At 38.6% G+C, this 23,963-nt stretch overlaps 1 protein-coding gene across 5 annotated transcripts in view; it reads right to left on the bottom strand.

Moving 5' to 3' along the window:
• The window catches only part of TENT4A (terminal nucleotidyltransferase 4A), a 61,636-nt gene that overhangs the window by 10,317 nt on the left and 27,356 nt on the right, over positions 1–23,963 (bottom strand). For 3 of the 5 annotated variants that reach the window (XM_082043921.1, XM_082043920.1, XM_082043919.1), the window contains 4 exons: positions 23,757–23,883; positions 15,822–15,922; positions 15,388–15,560; positions 3,534–3,692 (listed from right to left, as the gene is read on the bottom strand). In XM_082043921.1, coding sequence (XP_081900047.1) covers positions 3,534–3,692; positions 15,388–15,560; positions 15,822–15,922; positions 23,757–23,883 — 560 coding nt within the window. The remainder of the gene's footprint in view (positions 1–3,533; positions 3,693–15,387; positions 15,561–15,821; positions 15,923–23,756; positions 23,884–23,963) is intronic. The other 2 variants (XM_082043923.1, XM_082043922.1) reach the window with 1 other exon arrangement.

The following is a 23,963-nucleotide window of genomic DNA, read 5'->3' as shown; positions in this document are numbered from 1 at the left end:
AGTAAAAGGCTTGCAAATGTTCAGGTCTATCGGAATAGGAGCCCTCTGAGCTAGCAAAATGTGTCATTAAAAGATATAAACTGGCACAGTCTTAAGTTACACCAACTGCAGAAAGAAAACCATCAACCTAATCTAGCTCTGTCACACTCCAGAAAGCTGGAAATGAAAAGGAGGCATTTACAGTATTCTGGGTAGAATTATTTCATTTCCCACTTCTGACTTGGTCATAATCCTTACCCATAAAGAACATTTCTACTTCACAATACATAAGCTTTTGGTAAATTCAACACAGAAAAACCATCATCCTATTTCTGAACTGTAGGTAGCAAGAAATTCCTCTGATTTAACGTGACTCTCAATGGCCCATCTTTGTAAAGCAAAAGCCACAGAAGAATTCTCAATTTTAAACATATAAGTATTGCACAAAACTACTAAAAGAACACTTAACAAGGATTGGAAAGGACAGCCAAGTAACAAAGCCAGAAAAAGTGCTACAAAGCAGTTGTTTTCCAAGATTCAAAATTCCAACAAGGATCCAAAATTCATGCAACACACTGCCTCTTCACAACTGAGGCAAAAACTCTGGATGCCAACTTGGTTTTTATGTACCAAAAAATGCATGCCTCAGAACTGGTTCTTTTTTTTTGTAATTCTGATTAAGTTAAGCTTCAGGGTACGTCTTCAGACAAGCAGAGTTATTAAGTGAAATAATAAGTTTGTACTTTCACTGATGTTTAACTTAAAATACTTCTCCAGTTTTATTTTGAACAAACTTCAAAGGTTTCAGATCATACACTAACATGTGAATACTCAACTGCAAATACTACAATAGCTATATGATATTCTATTACCTTCTCACTAACAGAAAACATCTCCTGTGCTGATAAGCTGGTTTTGCCTAGGCAAGATTCAGCAGTAGGGGAGTACAGGTAAAAGGGGAAAAGGCAGGGAGGAATCTGTGTAATCACTTAGAAGATTTAAACAAGTCATCCCCTGAAATGCAAGTGGGGCTTGGTAGAGGACTGAGGATTGCAGAGGTAGCTGCGAAGAGCATGTAATAACAACTTTAAAAGATGGTGCCCCTTCTATCTTAACCCACCTGTGAAGAACTATTGGAACACCTGCAGTATGCAAAAAGAAAGTAGCCTGATCTAAACGAAAAAGAGGGTGAGAAACATTTCAGTGAAGTGCCTAAAATGAGCACTCGTGTAGTAAAGATGAAGAATTTGGGCATCAAGCTATAAACACCCTCTAACTCAGTACTGATACTACTGAACACCAAAAATGCTGTCCAGATGAAATTTTATTATTCATCCAAAAGTTTCAACATTTAAAGCACTATTTTTTTTTTTTTATTCTGTAGTAAGTGGCAGTTACCATCTCTAGACATGTAAGTCAAACTCACAAGCTGAAAAGTATTCCCCTTACATGCCAGGCTCAAAGTATTTTGATAAGCAGTCCAAAGTCCAGCTGGAGGTCAGCAACTAGCAGTATATCCCAAGAGCTGATACTAGGGCCAACACTAGTTAACATCTTTGTTAATGACCTGGATGATGGGAGAGAGTGACCCTCAGCATGGCTGCAGATGATACTAAATTGGAAGGAGTGGCTGATGATAAGATGGTTGTGCTGTCATAACGAGGGACCTCACCAGGTTGGGCAAATGGCTTGACAGGAATCTCATGAAGTTTGAAAAAGTTAAATGCTAAACTCTGCCCTTGGGAAGGAATAATCCCATCTACCACTATACACTGGGCACTCTGGAAGGCAGCTTGGCATAAAATGACCAGGAGTGCCCAGGAGACAAGTTGAACATGAGCCAGCAACATGCTCTTGCATCAAGGAAGGCAAACAGCATACTGGGCTACGTTAGGGAGAGTATCTCTAGTACAGGGGTAACTACTCCTATATTTATACACTCCTAAAACTACATTCGGCCCTTTTGAAGGCAACCATGACACTGATGTGGCCCCCAGTGAAAATGAGTTTGACACCCCTGCTCTAGTACATCAAGGGAGGTGATTTCCCCTTTACTCAGCACTGGTGAGGCCACACATGGAGCACTGGGCCCAGGCCTGTGAACCCCATTAATAGAGAGACACAGACATACGGGAGTGAGTCCAGTGAAGGTCCATGAAGTAAGAGACTAAAACTTTTGTCTTACAAGGAAATGATGATGGAGCTAGAACTATTTCATCTCAAGAAGAGAGTGCTCGGGAAGGACCTTATAGATGGGTCTAACTAATGCGGGGGTGTAAAGAAGATGGAGCCAGGCTCTCCTCACTGGTGCCCAGTAAAAGGACAAGAAGCAACAGGCACGAGCTGAAATGCAGAAAACACAACTGAAATTTAAGAAGAAACTTTTTTTTACTGGAACAAGTTGCCCAGAGCAACCGGGGAGTCTCCATCCTTGGAGATACTCAAAGCCCTAACTGGACAAGGCTTTGAGCAACCTGCTGTAGCTGACCCTGTTTTGGGCAGGAGGGTTGGACGAGGTGACTTCAAGAGGCCCCTTCCAACCTCAGCTATTCCATGATTCTGCAAAATGCTTGAGCAGTCTCAAAGTAGAAACTGAAACAGATATACCGTGTGATGACCAAGGAGTCAAGGAAGTGCTGAATCAAATAAAAAAGACAAGGTCATTAAGTTGAAAATATCCTGGCCCTAGATTCCCAAGAATTGTGATAGAAGCACTGAGAGAAGAAGGAAAACACTACAAGAACCTGACCAAAACTAGGATTCAAATGAACCAGCTCGTTATTTTCTTATCATAGGCAACCTACAACTCACAACTTGCATTAAAGCTCATGTGAGGTAGCTGTTTCGATTAATAGTTTCAATGATCAAGACTTAGGTAATATTTTTGTACACACAGAGGCACTGAGGCTGTAAGAAAAACTGATGATTTTTCTTCCCCTTGTAGTATGTAATGGATAACTGAGCTAAAATACTTCAGGCTAGTTGAGTAACATACATTCTCCCTGCACGTTCACCTCCCAGCACATTTAAGAATGCATTTAATATTCTGGTTAAAGTTCTTGTACACATGCTCATAATTAATTTTCTGTTCTCTATCTTTAAAACGTATTATTCATCTGCTCTAATAATTCAAAACCAAGACAACTAAACAAGCCTAGACAGGTCAGTACTATTTCTTCAGATTCAAAACCTAGCTTACAGATACACCACCTACATGAGGTTTCTATTTTAAGAACATAAAGTTAAATAGCCTAAAGATCTGCAAATATCCCAGTGGTTAGGCACCAGGAGTCTCAAGCAACACCTTAAGGAGTCAGACATCTGACACCCTCCCTTGGCACTGTGTTGTGGAAGGGCTCTTATATTCAGAGATGCATCTCAAACACTGAACCCTTTCCCACCCATTCTTCTCCCCACACTTCTGACATGGCAGATAAGTACTTAGCCCATGCTATCTTCAGAGGTTTTTAGAGTGATAGCACAGCGCAAATGATCTACACTTCCGTTTAGATCACTGTCTCGTGAAGAAGTCGCTCCATTTAGTTGGCTCATACCTGATTACTGGCGGCCATTATCAAGGTTCTCGTAGGCGCAGATTGGGGTTTACCACTTGGCATAGGCAATGCGGGTGGTAAACTGGCCATAAGCTGAGTCGGTGCTTGCAGACTGAACTGGTAAACATTAGGAGCTGTGCAAGGTGGTGTATCAGAATCCTTTTGGCAGAGAAAAAGGGGAAAAGAAAAGCAACTTTACAGAAAGTACAGTATATACAGGCTATGCATGTGAAAAAGCACCCAAATATCAACTCATGTGAATACTCTAAAATTTAATGTTTTTTTCAGTGGTAAAAAATAAAATACAAGCCAGCACCATATTTATTTTACACATCTAGCAAAAGTTTAATTGAACTCGCATCAAGGAGACAACGTCAACAGGTCTATGGAAATCACAGATCATTCCAGACAGCACAATCTAAAGTCAAAGTTATATCTCTATCAAATTTGAATTAAAAGATGGGAACTATGGTTGGGGAGAAAAAAAAAAAAAAAAAAAAAAAGAAAGAACAAGAACAGCAGCACTGTTAGTGATACAAGGGTTAGAATTTTAGGTATCATGACAGAATCTGGACAGTGTTCTGGATTGTACTTATCTGTATAGCAAAGTCACTCACTGTAATTGTTATAGTCTTCTCCCATTCTAACCAGAAACAGCAAAGTTAGGGCTCCACGTACCAAGAAACAAGGAGACGGTCTGCCAGTCACCCACTTCACTGCTAGCTGGGAGCTCTGCTGTTCTCACTTCCCACCAGAAATCTGAGCGATAATTCCTCAGGGAAAGCAAGACGGATGTACATTTACAGAAAAATATACAGTAATGGAACTGATATTACTGATTACTATTCCTCCTCCTTCCAGTCTGACCACCAGCAATTACAGATGCACTGTAAGCAGTCATACTGGTGATGTTAAAACACTGAGGCCCTGCAGCACCTAGCAGACCCCAAGCAGGGCAGCAAGCACAGATGCAGTGGTTTATAGGAATGACTGAAGTCTGAAAACACCCAATTGCCTTCCTCAATTCTTAAACAGGTTATTTTATAAGTTGAGAAAGTCGAAAAACAAGCTACAGCTTTTTGAAACAACTTTGAACACAGATCTTGTAAAACTTATTTTTCGGTCATAACACAATGGCAACAGATAAGTAGCTGTCCCTACATTTTACTGCTGCTTTTTACCTCACTCTTAACTTTAAAGAGTTACAAACTTGAAAAAATGGAAAAATCTATTCTTTATCCCAAACCACTGATGTTTTTTTCCATTCCCATCTATCTGGTGCAAAGTATAGCAAGAGATGGGGCTTGGCTAATTAGTAGTTCAGAGTTACCATATTAAAAGACATTACTAGCTCAGATCATCAGGGATCTTTACTGTTAAAGTAATTACTGAAATATTCTGCTGCTCTTTCTCTGAAGATTAATTACCTGGAAGCAAAGACTCTCCACTTAAACTAAGCAAACTTTAAATAGACTTCCAGCACTAATACTTGTCCTCACATGGCCTTGCTTTCCAAATTAAATTCTTCAGTTAGAGAATAGACTATCTAGGAAAACATTTTCAAGAACAGAAACAAGAAAATAGTTTAAAGCTTTTTTTGGAGAAAGGAGAAGGCCATTTAAGAGAGACTGACAGTTATGAATACTGACCAGCCTAAGCAATGAACTACTAGAAAGCGCAACTTGGATCCCAGCTGAAGTGAATACCCACAGGAGAAAGAGTCCTCAATAAAACTGTCAGCTGTTAGAACAATCACTCTTTTACTGGTCCATATAAAGTTGCACTTACTAAAAAATAAGTTCTAGAAAGAAAGGAGCTGCTCTCCTACTAAGTGAACTAGGGGTAACAGTTACAGCATGCTTTTCTGAAGCAGTTTCAGATATTTGCATCATGAATTCACTAGAGACAGATCAGATTGGTAACATGAATCTGCAAAAACTTAAGTCTTATTTATGAGATCAGATGTTTACCATTTAATAAATATTTTCACAATGGGTGACTACATGCTGTAACACATAAAAAAATAAGCTTAGCTGTATGCACACGCAAAGCTGACTGCCTAGATAAGATGGCATTTTTCTCCTTTGCCCAATCCTACAGTATTAGCCACAGGAACAGGGTAAGGTCTCTACAAAGATGAAGCTGATACATTCTTAACTAAATAGGTGGTAGTCAGGTACAGGCACAAGAACTTGGATTTCTAAGCTGAAGTTCCTTTAGACACTCTTGGTCATGGAATTATTAAAAAGCTTATAAAAAAAGAGGGGAAAATAAAGAGATGGCAGTCATGTTTGAAACAGACAACTTCTAAGCATGCTCATGAATAACCACGAGCAGGGAGATGAGAGGGAAAAGAGGATCTTACTGTCCATCCAAATCAATGCGTTATCTTCTGCAAAGCAACCGTCATAAACCTGACCAAAGAATAGTTTTAGGCCCGACACTCAAGGAATCTCCCCTTTCTCTTCTGCTTAGATAGAATCAGACCCCTTGAAGATCCACATACCTAACCCAGATGGGACACTTCCCATTTATAACATTTTTTAAGGGGTTTTGTGCAACAAGAAGTTAACTCCAGTATGGAAGCAGCAGCAGATGGAAAAGGGAGTCATATGGTTTAACTGAGATTAGATACATTTCAACACAAGGGAGCTTATGTTGCTTTAATTTTGTAATAGGTATGTTCTTCTTATTTACTGATACACGTCTCATACACGTAGATTGTATTTCTGTTCCGAGGTGATCCTGGATTGTTAACAGGTTGGAGTTGATATGCTGATATGGAGTTGATATGCTGACTTCTCATCAGCATCAAAATCCTTTTGTGAAGAACATTACATTTCTTATTCAAACTGAAAGGTTAACCAAAAAAATTGAGCTTAATGTGAACAAAACTGATTTTCCACGAGCACTGTCTACACTGAGAGATTACATCTTATTTGGTCTTCTGGACAGGATTCTCAAGTGTAATGTGCAAACTGGAAGCATTATGGAAGCTCAGAAGACCTACGAGTAAGTAAAAGCATACAGGTAACATTTTGACACTTTAGACCCACGTCTGGAAGACAAAAGCTGTGACCTCTACTAGAGAATGGGCTACAGAGGTCACATTGTAAAAAGATTAATGTGAAATAAAGGGGTAAGATCCCTCAATTGAGTTTACCAAATAATCTAGGGATAAAGCTACAATGATTGCACTAAGAGCCAAGATAAGTTCCTGATCTCTGGACTACTACTATTACTATGAATGCCACAGTCACTCGTCCTACAAGGAAAATATCCCCCAAAGAGATGCTTTTGGAAACAAAGAGACACTGCCAGATACAGGTTTAGGATAAGGGAAGTTTCCATTTTAAAACACACTCTTTAAACAAGTTTCAAACTCATGAGTAAGAACTTAGTTCCTGGAAGGAAGATTTCTACTATTCATAGCCTTGATTACTGAGGACTCTCTAATTTACCTTAATGTTGGAAAGATGACAAGGTATGGAAGAGACCTAGAAACTCAAGTGTTATTGATACACTGCCATCTAACTATAAATTTTACTTGAGAAATGGGATCCCCTGGCCTTCTGTCTAGAAAAAAACAGTGAAAACACTGCAGCCATATGAAAGATGAAGACCTGAAGCAAACTTCTCTTCCTGACATCGGAAGAGAACAAAAAAAAAAAAATCCTTCATGCTTCTGCAAAGTGCATCTCCTGTTATAAAAAGTCCCAGGACTTCATCAGCAACAGAATACTTACTCACCAGAAGCTCCTTTGTAACTAGGTCTGGCCATAAGAGCTTATTTTCATTCCATTAATAACTCAAGGCTTAAGATACAAGGTGAATTGTACTGGTACATTCACTGACCAAGACGGTAGCTCACTTTCCATGAATTTCACAGGCACTCAATTATACTCAAACTTCCTTTCCACCATTTTAAATGCCTGAAAAAGTGGTGCCTTCTGCTTTGTTTCATTTAGTCAGTTGAAAAGTTTTAAATGACTGACAATAGCTACCACTTTAGAGCTTTCAATTTCCAAGACAATATTTTTTTTAGAAAAAAGCTGCAATGGCCTAAGAAGATTAATTCTCAATCCCAGTCTGTTAAAGTGTTGGACCAGTGCTAAAAGACTCCAAATATCCTAGAAGTCAGTATTCAGAAATCAAAACTTAAACAACAGAATGCAAATTTCTTGCTAATGTGACAGATCTGGGTTCTTACACCCCACTACCCAACCCCTCAAGAATGAACAGAGGTCTTTGCAAAAAGGTTCTTATTGTTTCCATTCTGCCAACTTCTCCCACTAATGAAACATTTATTTTTTCTCTTTCCCACAACATTCAGGAGCTGGAAGCTGTGAGAGAACAATGACCACTTCAGTAAAAATTGTGTTCCATGTTTGATAGCAAAGAACTGAAAATGGTGAGAAAAATGGTGTTTAGAGTTAACACTTTACAGATTTTCTTTCATGTTCTAGTCTTGTTTCTTACAATTGCAGTGAATTCACAGATAAATGCTGCCAGTCTTACTCTTTTTGGCTCTTTTCCCATTCTGTCCTTCCCCATTATACCTGCATTAGCATTTGACATTATTAGGAGCCAATTCATGGAGGTGTACCACAGAAGCAGTAACCCTCTTTATCCTAGCTTCACCTTCTGAATCAGTTCACCACAGGATTAGGTGAACACCAATGCAGAAAAGCAGCAGTGGACAGTGAACAGAAACATCTGTAGCAAGAACATCTAACTAGTGCATTATCTTAGTAATACTAAGCATAAAACCACATCCCTTGGAACATAAAGCAGCACCAGAAAACTTCGGATATTTCATAGTTTAGGACCATGTGCAGAAGCAGAACCTCAATGCATGCTCGCACTTCAGTGGTTTTAGCCCCAGTCTAACTTTGCTTGATAAAGTAACATGCTCTCAATGTGATTTCATGGACTATACGCCCCCGCCTCATTTCTTCCACATCAGCTTGTGCCATTTCCCTTTTTGGTAGGTGGAGCCATAACTTTTACTATAGTGTAAAGAAAGTAGAATTGAGATGAGCAAAATTTCTATTTCTATGGGAGGTCACAGGGTAAGAGAAGTTGGATCAATACAGTTGCAACATTTCCACTTGGCAGCCTATAAACATTACTAAACAGTCTCAAGTAAGATAGTTGATTTTTCTGCCTTTGGGTCAACTGCAAGACAAAAGGAAAACGTCTTGGTCATGGTGCTTACAGGAGAGGAAAAGTGAAAGAAAAGATACAGTATACACAAGCAGACTGAAAAATATGAGTCCTTCAAAACATTAGTGTTCATTTTACAGAAAGACAACTAAAAATGTAATCTAATCAGTATCCATCAAGATTAAATGCAAGCACAGTACCCCCCTTAACCTCACCTCATTATACCCTGCCAGACCTGACTGTGGGCTTATTCAATGTTTATTCAATACTCACTGTATTTCAGATAAATCATCTTAAATAAAAACAGGTCCCAGAGGTGTGTCATTTCAAATCTCCTTTGTTACCCCTAATACTTTCATTTCACAGGCTTTCAGCTGGTCTGTATTGTTAACAGTATATTAATATTTCAAGTTAGTGTTTTTCAAGTTAAGCACTACACTGTAGGACTCATTATTCAAGCTGAACATAAAACCTAAATTAAATATTTATATCCTAGTATGTTTTCTTCAATCCTAAAATGGCTTAACTACCTCTGGTTATTTTTTTCAGGGAAGAGCATATTAACATATTACAAGAATACTACTAGCATTTAGCATCAGAAAGTAGTCTGAGTTTGTCTCCTTACTTCACTGACATCTCAGCATTAACAGCCAGTTTTACTTGCTGATTTACACCTCTCCTTCTGTATGCTTTGCTGCTTAGAATAAATTGTTGATAAATAAAATTAGTTTTTATTTTTATGTTCAAAAATGTGCCTCCTACAGCTTTGCAGAAATTTGTTCTTACTTCAAGTGGATATAGACAAAACAACTCAAACAACTGAGACAGAAGAACTGAAGGACAGCATGAAACAGTATAAAACAGCACATGGTCAAATATGGGTTAAAAAAGCAAAAATGGGACTCCATGGTGAAAGAGGAAAACAGGCAAAAGTAGTACCAGAAAAATTTGTCCCCCTCTAGATCACAGAAACTATCAGTAATCTGCACAGCAAGAACAGGAGAAAAGACTAGAGGTTTTAAAGGATTTGGGGCTTAAACGCAAATGCCCCAAATCAAACGTCAATCAGACGCTTTTCTCTTGCAGCATCAGGTTGTCTGTGTCTGCGTGCTCAGGGTTGCACACTGCTTTATTTGGAGACAAGCTGGCTGCAAGTCAGCATTTATAGCTTTCTTTAAACACTATAGATTAAGAGGGCTACTTTTTAGACCACTTGCCTCTATTTGTTCAGGAAGGGGAAAAGACTAAGAAATAATCTGCATTCCTCTACAAAAAGATACTACACGTATTTGAATTGCTACTCTGATGAGGACATGAGAATATTCAGGCATGTAGAAAGAAGGGAGAAAAATCTGTGTAGCTCTCAGACTGAGAATGTTGTTGGGCCACCTCCTTAATGCCCCGTCTCCCTACACACACAATTTCAATGGGAAATCTAGAAATTAATCAGAGTCGTTAAGACAGATTTAACAAGACTACAAGAGCTGTTACAGTAACTATTCTGAAGTGTCTGTCCCTCCTACTGCAGATAAGCACATGTCTTACACCTGCAAATTTAATTGCTTTTTAAAAAGCAACATTTATCAGGACAAGACATATCATATACTTTATCACCTCTCTCTGTGAATAGGGAAGTACAACAGTTCCTGCTAATATGCTGAAATCACAGTCTTTGACTAATAGGAAGGAAGGGGAGATGGTGACAACTTCATTAAGATTTCGAGTTCAAGTACTAAGCCACAATTAACTGCAGAGCAAGTAACTGTTTCAAAGTGACTGTGGATCTTGTACGCATTCAGCAGAATAACAGGAATAATAAGTCTTATCAGTCATATTTATATACTGCTCTCACAATGTAAGCATCCGATCAAAATACTGAGTATGTAATATTTGAAGTCAGTGAAAAGACACGTTTCATCCAACACCGAAGGTCTTGCTCAGCATCTCCCCTTTTCTGATGGGGGCAGAATGGTGGGCAGATCAAGCACTGGCAATTCTGATGAAAGGTTGTTACAAAGCCTGAATGGCAATGGCTACAACTAAAATTTCAATAACAGTCTGAAAGGACATACTGTAAATGCTAAAAAATTAAATAGAGGCAAGGATTGCATTCTCCCTCAAACCAGGCTATACAGGCACCTTTACTGAAACTTCAGCCACCCTGACAGGACTGCATGGTCTTGAGAAGTCAGAACTCTTCACAAAATCTTGCTGTAGAAGCCCAAAGAACATTATCACCAGAAACACTGAGATAAGGTAAACAAAATTTCTTAGATCCAAACATCTAACAGACAACTTTGAGATTCTGTGCTGGAGTAGATATGAGATTACATATCCATTAGGTCACAAGAAAGACCTTTAAAACTCTCCTGTAAGCCATTATATCTGTTACTGATATGCAGGTATCAGTGCCACCAAAAATGCTACGCTTTATTTGGCATAACAGCATCAAAACTGTGGAACACACTTAGCACCAGGAATTATACCAGACCAAAATGAGACTGCAAAATCATACCTAGGATTATTTTTTTACTTGGCAGAGACTGTTGATCAGACAGTAGATATTCTCCAGTGCTACTCTAGGACTTCCTGAGCTAATAAAAAGCAGCTCTCCACAATGCTTAAGCAACAAGGAAACCAGGTCAGTTACAGAGTAGAGGTCCAGAACATAAAAGCACCCAGGAAAAAAGGCATTTTCAAGAGGAATTGGTCACTGCTTAGGTTCTCAGACTGATATCTGCAACTAGCTAGAACAAGCAGAGAGCTAGGGGCAAACATAGCTCATTTCATCTGGTTTCAGATTCTCATAACAACCACTTAAGTCAGTGTGAAGGTTGAAATGAGATTTCCTAATGCTTATTTTTCTATTGTGGAACAGTTTGACTCTTGCTCCCATAGAGTAAAAACTCACTTTGCACTGTCCTTGATAGCAAAGATATTTTGCAACTTACCTGCCTCTCTGTCAGGGCAGCATATGGTATTTTAAATGCCCGCATAGAAGAATATTTAACTGAGAAAAGACTTAATACATAGATCAGTTTGATAATTAAGAGAATCCAGAAAAACATATGCACAGTCAAATACGTTCTGATGATCGGATTTCTTGCATCCACAGGTTTATTTCCATGTGTGCCTCAGTTTGCACCTGATCACTAATAATTATGTATCTTCACAGAGCTGAGGTAGCAGGGCAGCAATTTTAGCACTCAGTATTTTGCAAGGAACTACATTTGAAGCGCCGGTGAGAGAATCAGAGCTTTGTACTGACATGTTCGGTAAGATAAACCTATAAACTGAACAGCTGCCTCACTAATAGTAACAGTGATACCAGAAGACAGCAGTCTTTGATCCAAAATTTACTGGTCCCAAAAGCTTTCTTTTGCAACTAAGATTTCGCAGTTTCTTACAACTCTTATGAAAGACAGTACAACCAGAATGTCATCAGCCAGGTAGTGCTAACATTAAGGCATTTTGTAAATAGCTTTCTTGCCTTGGAAAAATCCATAAAAGGATATTTTTGTACTAATTATGCTTTAATATCATTAGATTCGGTTCTTAGCTTTGGGTTGTACTGACAGTGGTCCAGAAGTGTGCTCCCCTGAAAGCTAGTCCTGGACTTGCAGAGATGAAAGCAATCACCCTCGAATTTGATGTGGTATACTGAGGAAAAGCATATAAATCTAAAATACATGGGAAAAGAGAAGGCCCTTCTTGATGGAAGCAGTTCTCTGTTCCTCAGCAGTACACAAGTGCTCATCTTCAAAAGGTTATCATCGGTATGGTCCCCAAAGGAAAGCAGTAGCAGGAATAGAAAGAACTCAGAGTAGTAACTTTAAGCTTTTATATCCCTACACTTCCATTTTTCTGAGTACGTACAAAAGCTGAAAGGCTGATTTCTAAACGTTAGCTCTGGTTTATGCCACTCTGGTCTCCAGAAAAACCTGCTCCTTCTTGGTGTTCTATTCTGACACCTGTCCTCCTGCTGCTGCAACAAATCTATATCCATTGTTGTCTCTGAAGTGCCCATAACTCCAAGACACCAGAAGCCTTGCATATGCAGATGCTGAGTCATATTTACACAATATAAGCTAAAATCTGTAATGCTGCCAGAACTTCAAGGACATAAATCTTCAAAAAACGTACAGCGTGCTGTATTACAACCAACTAAACTAACTACTGTTACAACCAGCTATTAAACTATAGGATTTAATAAAAATCCAAGGAGCTGCATGAGCAACACTGCACTGCTTTGATAATGCTTGCATACTTTATATATACTGTCAATATTGCTTCTAGGACATACTGACAACTATAAAGTAGGCCCTGAGAACTATGGTCGGTGTACAGTGATGTGATGACTTAAGAATATAGCTACTTCTGTGCTAGAGTGGACAGCTCGAATATTTAACCTCCAACAGAAGCTGAAGTTCAGCAAGGGGCGATATGACCAAGTAAAGTGACAAGTTGCCAAACCTAACTCCTCTTCCTCCACATATGTAAGTTGACTTCTACTATATTAGTAGGCAAATCTCAGAAAGGTCAAGGTGTAGCTGATCACTATTACCAGTGAAACATTAGCAGTAAATTGAAAAGCAAATACACTATCAATATATCATAACTAAGATCTTGTGATTGATATACAGCAAAAGATATCCTGCAGTCATACAAAATACATGTCCAGAAACAGTCTTGACACAGACCTTGTGCTTAACAGTGACATTGTACGGATGACTATTTTGCTATTAAAATAAAACCTTAATTACTGGGAAAAGACCAGCAAACTGTCAATATAGGATCTCTCCATCTGCATTTTCTTTATAATCTATATCATGCTTCCAATCTTCAGTATCAAATAAGTTCAAAAGATTTAATGCTAAACAAACACAGCATTCCTGAAGAACAACCCCTCCACAAGATCAGAGCTAATACTACATAGAACTCTACAGCGACGAGACACACCGTATTCGTATTCCCTTGCTCTGAAGCTGATACTAAAGTCTACTGCACCAGAAGTTTTGGCACAAATTACCAGTTGTCACAAGTGCTAGATGTTCCTTTGCTGGAACCTGGACACAGTATTATGCCAAGTCACGCCATGGACAGCCTCTGACTCTGGCAGAATAGGCTTCTCTTCCTGAACCACGTGCAGCTCAGGACTGCTCAACCAGAACCTGCTCATCCTCATATAGCCAAGCATGAATAGGATGAACACAGCCATTATTTGTCAGAAACCCACCATTCCATTCCAAATTAAGATAACATGATGGCAGCCTACTAAGGACATAACACCAATAAATGACCAGGCCTTAAACTAGGGTTTGTCATAAGCACATGGGCATAAGGCTTTTTATTTTGTTAAAAAGGGTAGCATTTACATATACTTTGTGGATGCCCAAACTGATTGCAGTTCTGTCTTTTTGAGAGATTCCTTTTCACTTTCCATTTATTTTTCTGGCATCAGAAATGAGGTTTCATCATCAATGTCAGGCAAAAAGGGACTAAGGTGAGATCATAACCACTTACCACCCATTACATTGAGAGTGAATAATATTAAGCAAACACCACATTTTCTCATTAAACTTATTACAACCATCTTGCTCACTGACATACTCAAACCAGGAGCATGGCTAGTAGTATCACTGGCAAGCATCATGATGTTCTTTTTCCATTAGCCAGATGGTGCAACTAAAGCATTTACCCAGTTTACTGGAGGTGGAGTCAAGACAATTCAACACAGAAAATTCAGTAGTGTAAAGGAATTACAGAAAGTAACCAGAACATATAAATAATGCCTTTTTCCCTCAAAAGTTATTAATTTTTTTATTCAACACAATTCCCAACCTTTAATTCCACATTTGACTAGCTTTTCAAAGCAGTCAAGAAACAGGTACTCGTGTGTCTCTTGGCATCATCCAATTACTCACTATCATAGTTAACTGGATATTACATCTTGTTCCAGTCGATACCTCTATCTAGCATAGAATGCTTCAATAGATTTACAAAGAGCAACTCATGCCATGCAATACAATTTTGTGCTTCATAATCTGCCCTGCCCAATTCTATGTTGATCTAACTCCATATTGAAACAAAAACACCTTATACAATCTTAAGAGTCTTGAAACATATCTAAAGAGACTACAGCTGTCTCTTCCAGAAAGTTACAATAAAGCCCAGCATTTACTTTTGAACTGAACTTTCAAAAACAAAAGCTAACACAGCAAGAGTTTACATATGAGGGCCCTGTTACCATTAAAAAATTAAGTGACTGCCTGGTTGAAAACAGTAAGGAATATTATTTACCTTCACAGCACTATATGATGCTCATGTTCAATCTGAGGTGTGGGGAAAATGGACCAGAATTTGACAATGGGAGATCTTGCTTGATGAAAAGATTTATGAAGATACATTTCTACTCTTCTACTTAATTAGCTACTAATAACTTGGGTTTTTATGTTTTCTTACATTTAACTACTACCACAAAGAGTATCAAAGATTTAGGATGGAATTAAGACCGATTTAATTTCACAAAAAATATTTGATTTCAGTAACTTTACTGAGCAGGGAGGTTATTAATTTGCTGTAGCAGCTTAGGAATACTATCACATTAACTGTTGCATCAGTTGAGGCTCTGAAGTGTATGATAAACTCTGCTTCTTATTAGCTTAACCCATTAAAAGAAAAAGCTTACAATGTCACTGCCGGAGAGTGATGATACCGAAGAGGCGGATGAGCCAGAGGATAGCTGTTGTGTACTAGCCAATGACAAAGCCAAGTGCTGGTTGTATGATGTTTCAGAGTCTCTGTTCTGCTGCTGTTCCCCATTGCACGGAGCTATCTGGTCTCTTATTTTCAACCTATTATCTGTTAACAGAAAACATAAGTATCATTTGAGAGCACAGAATACAAACCCATGGGTCTTGAAGTCTAAGAAGAGCTGCAGTTTAACAAGCTAATTGAAAAACAGGCTCAGAGAAAACTCATCTTGGGTTAGAAAGTTACAAATTCCACTTTTTTTCCTACATATCTGACAATGAGTAATTTCAAGGTATGAGTATTTTGAATGACATCAAATTCAAGAAAAAAAAAATTTAAGCTGTTTTCAAAGATTCCTGCTATACCTACCAAGCTCAGGTGATAAATTAATTTTGCTCCCCCACTTCTTTTTAATCCAGGCCCTGTAGTCAATCACTTCTTGGGTCACTTTGATGATTCTACCTAATGTGCTAAAAAAATTTTTCAATTAAGTATTAAACAAAGATTGTTGGTTACATATTTGCAAGCATTTCAACAAGCAATCAAATTATGCTAAAAGTCAGTTCAAGATATCCCTACCCAAAGAATCCTTTTGAACTTTCATTTCCTTAGCACATCATTTAATCCACTGAAGCATCACAATTTTAAAATTAGTGTATTACTTATCTTCTGCCACACTAACATGCAAACACTGACAAACAGTAAGATTTTTACTCTATATTTCTAAATGGAGTGCATCTTATGTATCAAGACTGTACATGCAGTTATCAGTGTACTTGATAAAAGCAATTCACAGGTTCTTGCATTTCTCTACACAGAAAATATTTTTTTCCAAAGAATCTGGATTAGAATGCACTGAAGACATTAATATCCCAACCTCCCAGCTGACTTTCATGCTGAAGACAGAGACCTTCACTAATCCTTGCTTACAAATTTATAATACAACTTAAAAGGTATAAGATCCCCACAACTATAAAGGAAGTACCATGGATCGTGAGGTAGTAGAAAAAAATAAAGCCTGGCTCCAAAACCAGAATAACTTAGACTTTAAGAAAATTCGTAACAGTAACTGGTTCAGAGAAAAAGCCTACCTGGTCCTGCTGAACAGTGCCCAGTTATCAACAAGCACAAAGCAATATTTTTCCAACATGCCTTCCCAATATTCAGCTATTTGAGTTGTGCTTTTTTGAGCAGGAGTTTTGTTTTTGTTTGAGAGCTAAACTTTCAAGCTTTCCTTTCATCAGGGACTAGTGGCTGAAACACTAAGTATAAACTCCATGCTCAAGATAAAGGACTGACTACTGTAAAAAAGCAAGCTGTGAAAAGTTACCATCTTGGAGAAGATAATGTTATTTTAGTTTTGAAAATCTTTAACAGTTACAACAAAGCTTACTTTGTATTTCACATCATAAAGGTACATTGTACCTGAACCAGAATGTTCTTTTGGTTTAGATGTATAATGAGAAGGTAGGACATACATAGTTGAAATGTATTTAGAATACCTTTATTAGGTCATTTCATAGTAACACTTTCAAAAGGAGCAATAATTCTCCTACTGGCTTAGGGATTACTATTTCATGCAAGACCAAATACCATGTCTTCCAGCTTTAAAGACATGTCAGTTAGTGCTGTAAAGATGTGTGTTAGTACTGAAAAAGGCAGTCCAGCATTTTAAGCAAACATTGAACCAAATAATATAATCTAAGTAATAAGTCAAATAGCTGCAAAAGGGCCTCATGGACAGAATGAATGTCATACACCATTCTATTTATGTAATGTAGATAAAATTATGCATGTTGGAAAACAAAATCTTGAATTTTATGTGCAGAATTAAAGGCATGACTGATACACTCAGCAATTAAAGATCTGGGTTATAATAGGTAATTCTTTGGAAACCACAGTTCAATAGTTCAGTAGAGCACACTAAGAAAGGAAAAAATAAAGCAGAGGATAGTATTTCATCAACATACACTCTCATGACATAAAGGCATTTTAGATATCCAATGCAGTTCTAGTGTCTCAATCTCAAAAAGGAAGTTAAGCCAGAGGAGACAGAATGAAGACAGGGATGGCCGATACTGCAGAGCAGCAGCTGTGGCCGTGAAGCTGCAATTTCCAAGACAGCGGCGCCAGTGCGGGACTCACACACACTCATGCTGAGTCTCCTCATCACTGGGACAGAGAAAGACATCTTGCTGCTAAAAAGTTCCATCTGAGATGCCCTCAGAACAGTTTGAGCTTTTACTCCAAGATAACCTACACATTTCACAACTATACCTGTGGTCTTAGAACCAGCAAGTGAACATGGACTGAGTAACACAAGCTCTTACAGAAGAGGTGGCAAGACAGTCTGAAGCTTCTTGGAGTACTTTCCCAAAAGCAAATCAAGTCATGCATTCATATACCAGAAGGAAAATGAATTCTATAGGATGGTATTTTTATTAGCCTGGGTCACTGATATACCAAAAATGCTTGCTAGCAAATAGATGTAAAGGGTGAAACTACTGCTACACCGACAATTATTGCAGAGCTGCACATACAGAACCTGGCAACTTCTTACCATCTCCTTCCACAGAGAACACAGATCAAAAGCCCAAACTTCCATTTTTGGTAGAAATGCAGGAAAAAAACCAAGAAATTCACTAAGTTATCTGGTCAGAAGTGAAAAAGCAGATCCATGCTACACTGCTCATACACCAAAATTAAAAACATTCAAGACATCAGAAACTGAAAGGTGATTAAGCTTATGCTGCCATATACTTAATGAAGCATCAAAGAAAAAGGAAGCAAGTGTGATCAAACTAGAAACTTCTCTCAAAAAAAACCTTTTCATATGTATGGGACTAAAGCACATCCACAGGGTCAAAGATCAATTTTTCAAAAATAAACATTTTAAAAATTGTGCTTGTATCTGCTTTCAACACTGAAAAGGCTCAGGAACACTGAAATTTATTAATCTGCCCCACCCTTAGTATGAGGAAATTCCACACTTCTGATTTTCTTTTTTTTTTTTGGCTGAAGCCAGAACTTCTACAGATATGAGACACTCCCACAGTTTCACAAAGATACTTGTTTGGAAGACATGGAAATAACACAGTTAACTGGTTAATAAAATTAGACAGCTTTCCTATGGAAGATGTCCCTTTAAGGTTTTTCTCTTATCAACCAGTAAAACCAGGAATAAGCTATTTACATACCTAGTTTATTTTATGGTAAGAACTTAGAAACTCCTCTTTTTACACCCTGCAAACCTTCAAGTTCAGAAACACTTTTTAGCTGTTATTATAGCACAACTATGGTGTAAATAAATCTTAAGATCACTCTTAAAAGGCTCAGATTGCTGACAGAAGATGCAGTAAAACCAAATATCTAAAGCTCCAGCCAAGATTCACATGAACAAGTGAGTACGAGAACAGGAAATAAACATCAAGTCTGTGAAAGAACAGTCAATAACTGTTCAGTAGGCCTTAAGTGAACTTACAAAATATGCCCCTGGTATTAAAAGGGCAATATAATCTAAAAGCAGACTAAGGAACACCTGAGAAGGATCTGCCTGAGCACGAGGATAAAAGAAAAAAAAAAAAAATCAAAACCCTTTATCCAGACAAATATGCTGTGTAGGAAAAGCTGATATTGCTGATACCTCATGCATTCTAGTGACAGCCATCCACCATTTGAGATATGAAGTAAAGACTGGTTCAGACAGCACATCTTTTTTCTGTGCCAGCAGATCTAGCAGGTAAATTTAACATTCCCTTTGACAGATCCCAGAACTCCCAGGACTACCTTGGCCAACCAGGGGCAACCCAAATCTAACATACAGACCTGCCAGCAGTTAGATCAGCTGAACCATACACTAGGAAGACACCAAACATCCTTCCAGCACAGAGATGGAAAAATCACTTTACATATGGCCTGAACTATTGTTGTTTTGACAATTAACACCTGTAAGCAACAACTCCAGCCCTGCCAAGGTTTCCTCAAACTCTTAACTCTGGCCTGTTGGCATGACACTCTCTTTTCCTCATCCACCTGCACCACGTGTCTGGCGCCAATCAGGAGGAATCTGTTACCAACCTGCAACTCTAAGAACCAAAGAAAGGTTTCAAAAGTTTAGTTATACCAGATAGGTACATCACAGCAGAACTAGTCTTCTATTCCTCATCTCATATGACCTTGTCTGCCACTCAAATGTGGCTACATTACTGTTTGGAGATGCCATCTGAACACATATTGGTATCTGAACCATGCGACAGGCCAACATGTAAGCCAACATCCTGATCTACAGACAAATGTATCAACCTAAGGTTGCATCTTTGTCACATCCAGATCAGCATAACTTACTGCTGTCAAATGGTACAATACCACTCTCACCATCTTCCCCAAAACATGAACTCTCACACAGCCACAAGCTGGATCAACTTCTTGACATGACAGAAGTGTTGATGTATTTGTTTTCAGTCAGACCAGAGAGTTAATCTGACTCACCTTCTGACCTCAGGATTGCTAGGTCTAATCCAAGGCAAGAGTCAGGAACATATAGACTGAGAAGGTAAAAAAAAAAAAAAAGGGGGCAGCTGATAGGCAATAGCCCCCAGATAGTTAGGCTAGACAAGGTATAATGTGAAACTGCACCTTAACATAGAGATCATGGACAGGGTAATAACAGATAATCCACTATTTCAAAGAACATGAATCAACAAGCAAGAGCTTGCTGTCAGACATCTGCTAAGGTTCCAGCTTGAAACTTTGTGTTCAATGAAGAGCAACAAAGCTGGTGAAAGGTCTAGAGAACAAGTTCTACAAGGAGCCACTGAAGGAACTGGGGCTGTTTAGCCTGGAGAAAAGGAGGCTGAGGGGAGACCTTATTGCTGTCTACAACTACCTGAAAAGAGGTTGTAGCATGGAAGGTGTTGGTCTCGTCTCCCAAGTAGCAAGTGACAGGATGAGAGGAAATGGCCTCAAGTTGCACCAGGGGAGGTTTAGATTGGATATTTGGAAAACTTTATTCACGGAAAGGGTTATAACAGTGGGACTCAATCTTAAAGGTATTTTCCAAATGAAATGATTCTATGATTCTTGTATTTCAAGACCAGGGTACATCAGTGAAAAGTATGATCAACTTGGTCAAATGCTAGAACTGCCTTTTATTAAACAATATCCTATTTATTTGCCATACTTCACTCATGCTCTATCTCAGGAGGTGTTTAAAAGACATGCAGATGTGTTGTTTAGGGACATGGCTTAGAGGTGGACTTGGCAGTGTTAGATTAATGGTTGGGCTCAATCTTAAATGTCTTTTCTAACCAAAATGATTCTATGAAAATATCACTCCTTACAGACTTCTTTAGTTAGCTCACTTAAACTGACATGCATTTTCCTAGAGGCAGGCTATGGACTAAGACCATACTAAAGCTGTTCAAAGCACATACTGACACTGACCCTTAAGTAGAAGCTATCCTGTCCATAACTATATTTTACAGCTAGACTCATGTCCCTACGGGCCCAAATATTAAGAAATCAATTGTGATTTTCAGTCACCTTGGCTGAACTCACAACACCAAACCTGACCTTGCATACAACTTGCACAGATTCAAAACGTATCAGTCTCATTCTTCTATTAGAGCAAACATTCTTTGGAGGAAGGGTTTTCCTAACAAAATCTACTGTATTGTCTTTCAACCTCTCCTGAGGTTTGAGTTCTTCAAAAAGTCTGGATGAGAAAGACTAGGGACAAAACTGTGTTAAGGTAATTTCTGCAGCTGTAAGAACTACCTTGAGGACTGATTACTGCTCCCACTCAGGCAGAAGATAGCTTTCAGCTCCCACTGCACTCCAGACATTGTATTTGGAAGCTTGAATGAAGATGCTGGTAAGAGTGATTTGAATCTACTCATCATTCTGTAGGACTTGTTACTACAGAACAAGAACAAGACCTATACTGAAGGACCAAAATCTGACTTTTCTTTTCCCCCCAGAGTGAGAACATGAGAAGCAGCAGCTTGGGTAGAAAGCCTTAAATTAACTTAGACTTGTGTTCCTCTGAATTGGACTGACCCTGAAAAAGAGCAGTAACGATGATCACCCAGAAAGATTTGAAATCTACTGAGATTGCCACATACAAAATGGGACTCTGTAAACAGAAATTTTCCCTGGAAAGAACTGCTACGAATTCAAACCCATCATGTAGTTCAAGAACAAACAGTTCCACTTCTGGGAAAGCTAGCCCCGATTATGACAAAACTGAATTAATTCAAGTCAGCCTGGCGAGTTGGGCCTCCTGCAAGTTACTTCCCTTTCAAATACTCTTCATTTAGTCTCTGTTGATCCTTCTAGGAGAATGTCATATAGTTACTCACCATTCTTAGAGGGAGCTCGTTGATTAGTTTAACCTACCACTAACAAGCCTAGCAAAAAGAAACAAAAAATGATCAGGACAAAGGGCTCCTGGATGAACAAGGCTTTAGAAGTCAGACCACTTGAAAAGTCTGTATACACAGCCCAGACCGCTCTGCCTAATGGGTGGAAAAAGGATCTAAAATACACTTGGATTGCTCAAGTACATCAGGTTTAACTAAAAATGAGACTGAGCATGGACTGCTTTTGAGGTTCTGCAACAAACGTGTTACCAAACAGTTCATCATATACCTACAGGTGTTTTGGCATTGACAAGCCTGGTGCTGGGGGAACTACCTGCATACAAGATTTTACTGAATGCTGTTCCTCTCATGACACCTTTGACAGAATGGCAAGCCACTGGCATGATGAATTCTGAGATTTAAACATCACTGGCACAGACAGCCCAAAACCAGCAGACAGACAGGTCAGATGTGAGACACCTGAACACTGCTGCTGGGCCTTCTCCCCAAGTTTGAAGTCACAACAAAATTAAAACACTTTCCCAAATACAGTAAGAACTGTACATGTGAAGTGCACATACTGATGACACCTGAGGCTTCCATTAAATGCATTTACAAATATACTTTTTGATGTCTGTAATGAATACAGGTACCTCATAAGAGAATCACTATATCCTTTGGAGAACTATAGAGAAGTTAATGAAGGCCAGGACCCAAGACAGAAGGAACACTTCAGGAATCCATAAGTTGTTCTGTCTATTCTTATATAAGAATGAAGTTTTTCTCAGCAACAAGAATTGTCAGCCAGTATGCATTTAACAGATACATCTTTAATCCATCTTAAAACAGCAGTCTCAATGTCAGTTTGAAACACTACCATTCTTCCTATATCTCCATTACAAGCACAAGTGCAGTCTCAACCTTTGTGCATTAAATACCACAGAAAACCTAGAGATCCACAGGCACTATTAAAATACAGTCAGTTTTAAATCCACAAATGAAAGACTGCATCCACTTTGTGATAAACTTACTATAGGAAAACTATTTCACCTTCCAATGACATCAATGCTGGAAGTTAGCAGCTTAACTAGAGTTTGGGATTTTATCTACATAGTTTATGTCAGTTGTTATATACAGTCATCCCCCAGGGAGGTCAAAGCCTCTGAGATTCTAGGGAAGTCTCAGGGAAGAAATGTCACTGATCTAGCCCAAATTTGTACTGAGGGTTAGAATAACAGATGCCAGAGCAGATATATGAATGAAGATGCAACATGGCTGATATGTCTTCATTTTCTTTCTCCTCTCCCTTCCAAAAAAACAGACAACTTGCAAAGGTGAGAGCTGAGAAAGTACTCATTGTACAGTTTTTCTATGAAAGACATTAAGAACTGTATTAAAAATGGCATGTCTAGAAGTATGCTACTTTTAAAGGCAGTTCTGACATTGTGGTCATACCTAAGTGATTCTTTTAATAGCTTAATTACATATCAAACCTTCTCAAACAGCTCACGTGGAGAGCACGTATTGAAGAACTAGGGAAATTTCTAGCCTTGTTGCCTGATTTTGTGTCTACACAAGCAATTTCATCACACACATTTCTTTCTGCCATAGTGCAGACATACATCATACCAAGCAATAAACCAGCAGACCTTCCTTTGAAACACTTTAAGCAGAATGTTTGAGGAAAGACCAATTATCTTCTGGCTCCCTTCTGCACTAAGTGAACCTCACATTGGACTCATCCTGTGTTCTGTCATGCTGTCTTCATTTCAACACTGCACATTGAGGCATTACACTCATACCAGTGGGCAGCCTAAATTTCTGGGCAGATTTCAATACAGCCACAGTTAAACAATAAATAACAACATTCCTGTTATTGATTTAGACTCAGACATTCCTAATTGATTACACAGACAAATGGATATTCAAAAAGTAGACTAATTACCTCTCAGAATCTCTATTTGGGTATGATCTTGCAAGTGGTGATACTGCATGGCTAAGAACAATGTAGGCATAATCAAAAACTTGTTTCACTTGCATGGCACCGTAAGAACTTCTGCCAACGTCGTTTCCTGAAATAATGTGACAGTCATCAGATCATCTTATTTTCATATCAGTTACCAGAAAATTATTAATACTAAAAGCTCAGAAG

This window comes from Streptopelia decaocto, assembly GCF_964273445.1.
Source record: "Streptopelia decaocto genome assembly, chromosome: 2".
In the NCBI taxonomy this organism is placed as follows: Eukaryota; Metazoa; Chordata; class Aves; order Columbiformes; family Columbidae; genus Streptopelia; species Streptopelia decaocto.
Note: the sequence above shows the minus strand (reverse complement) of the source record. Positions and strands in the feature narration are given on the sequence as shown.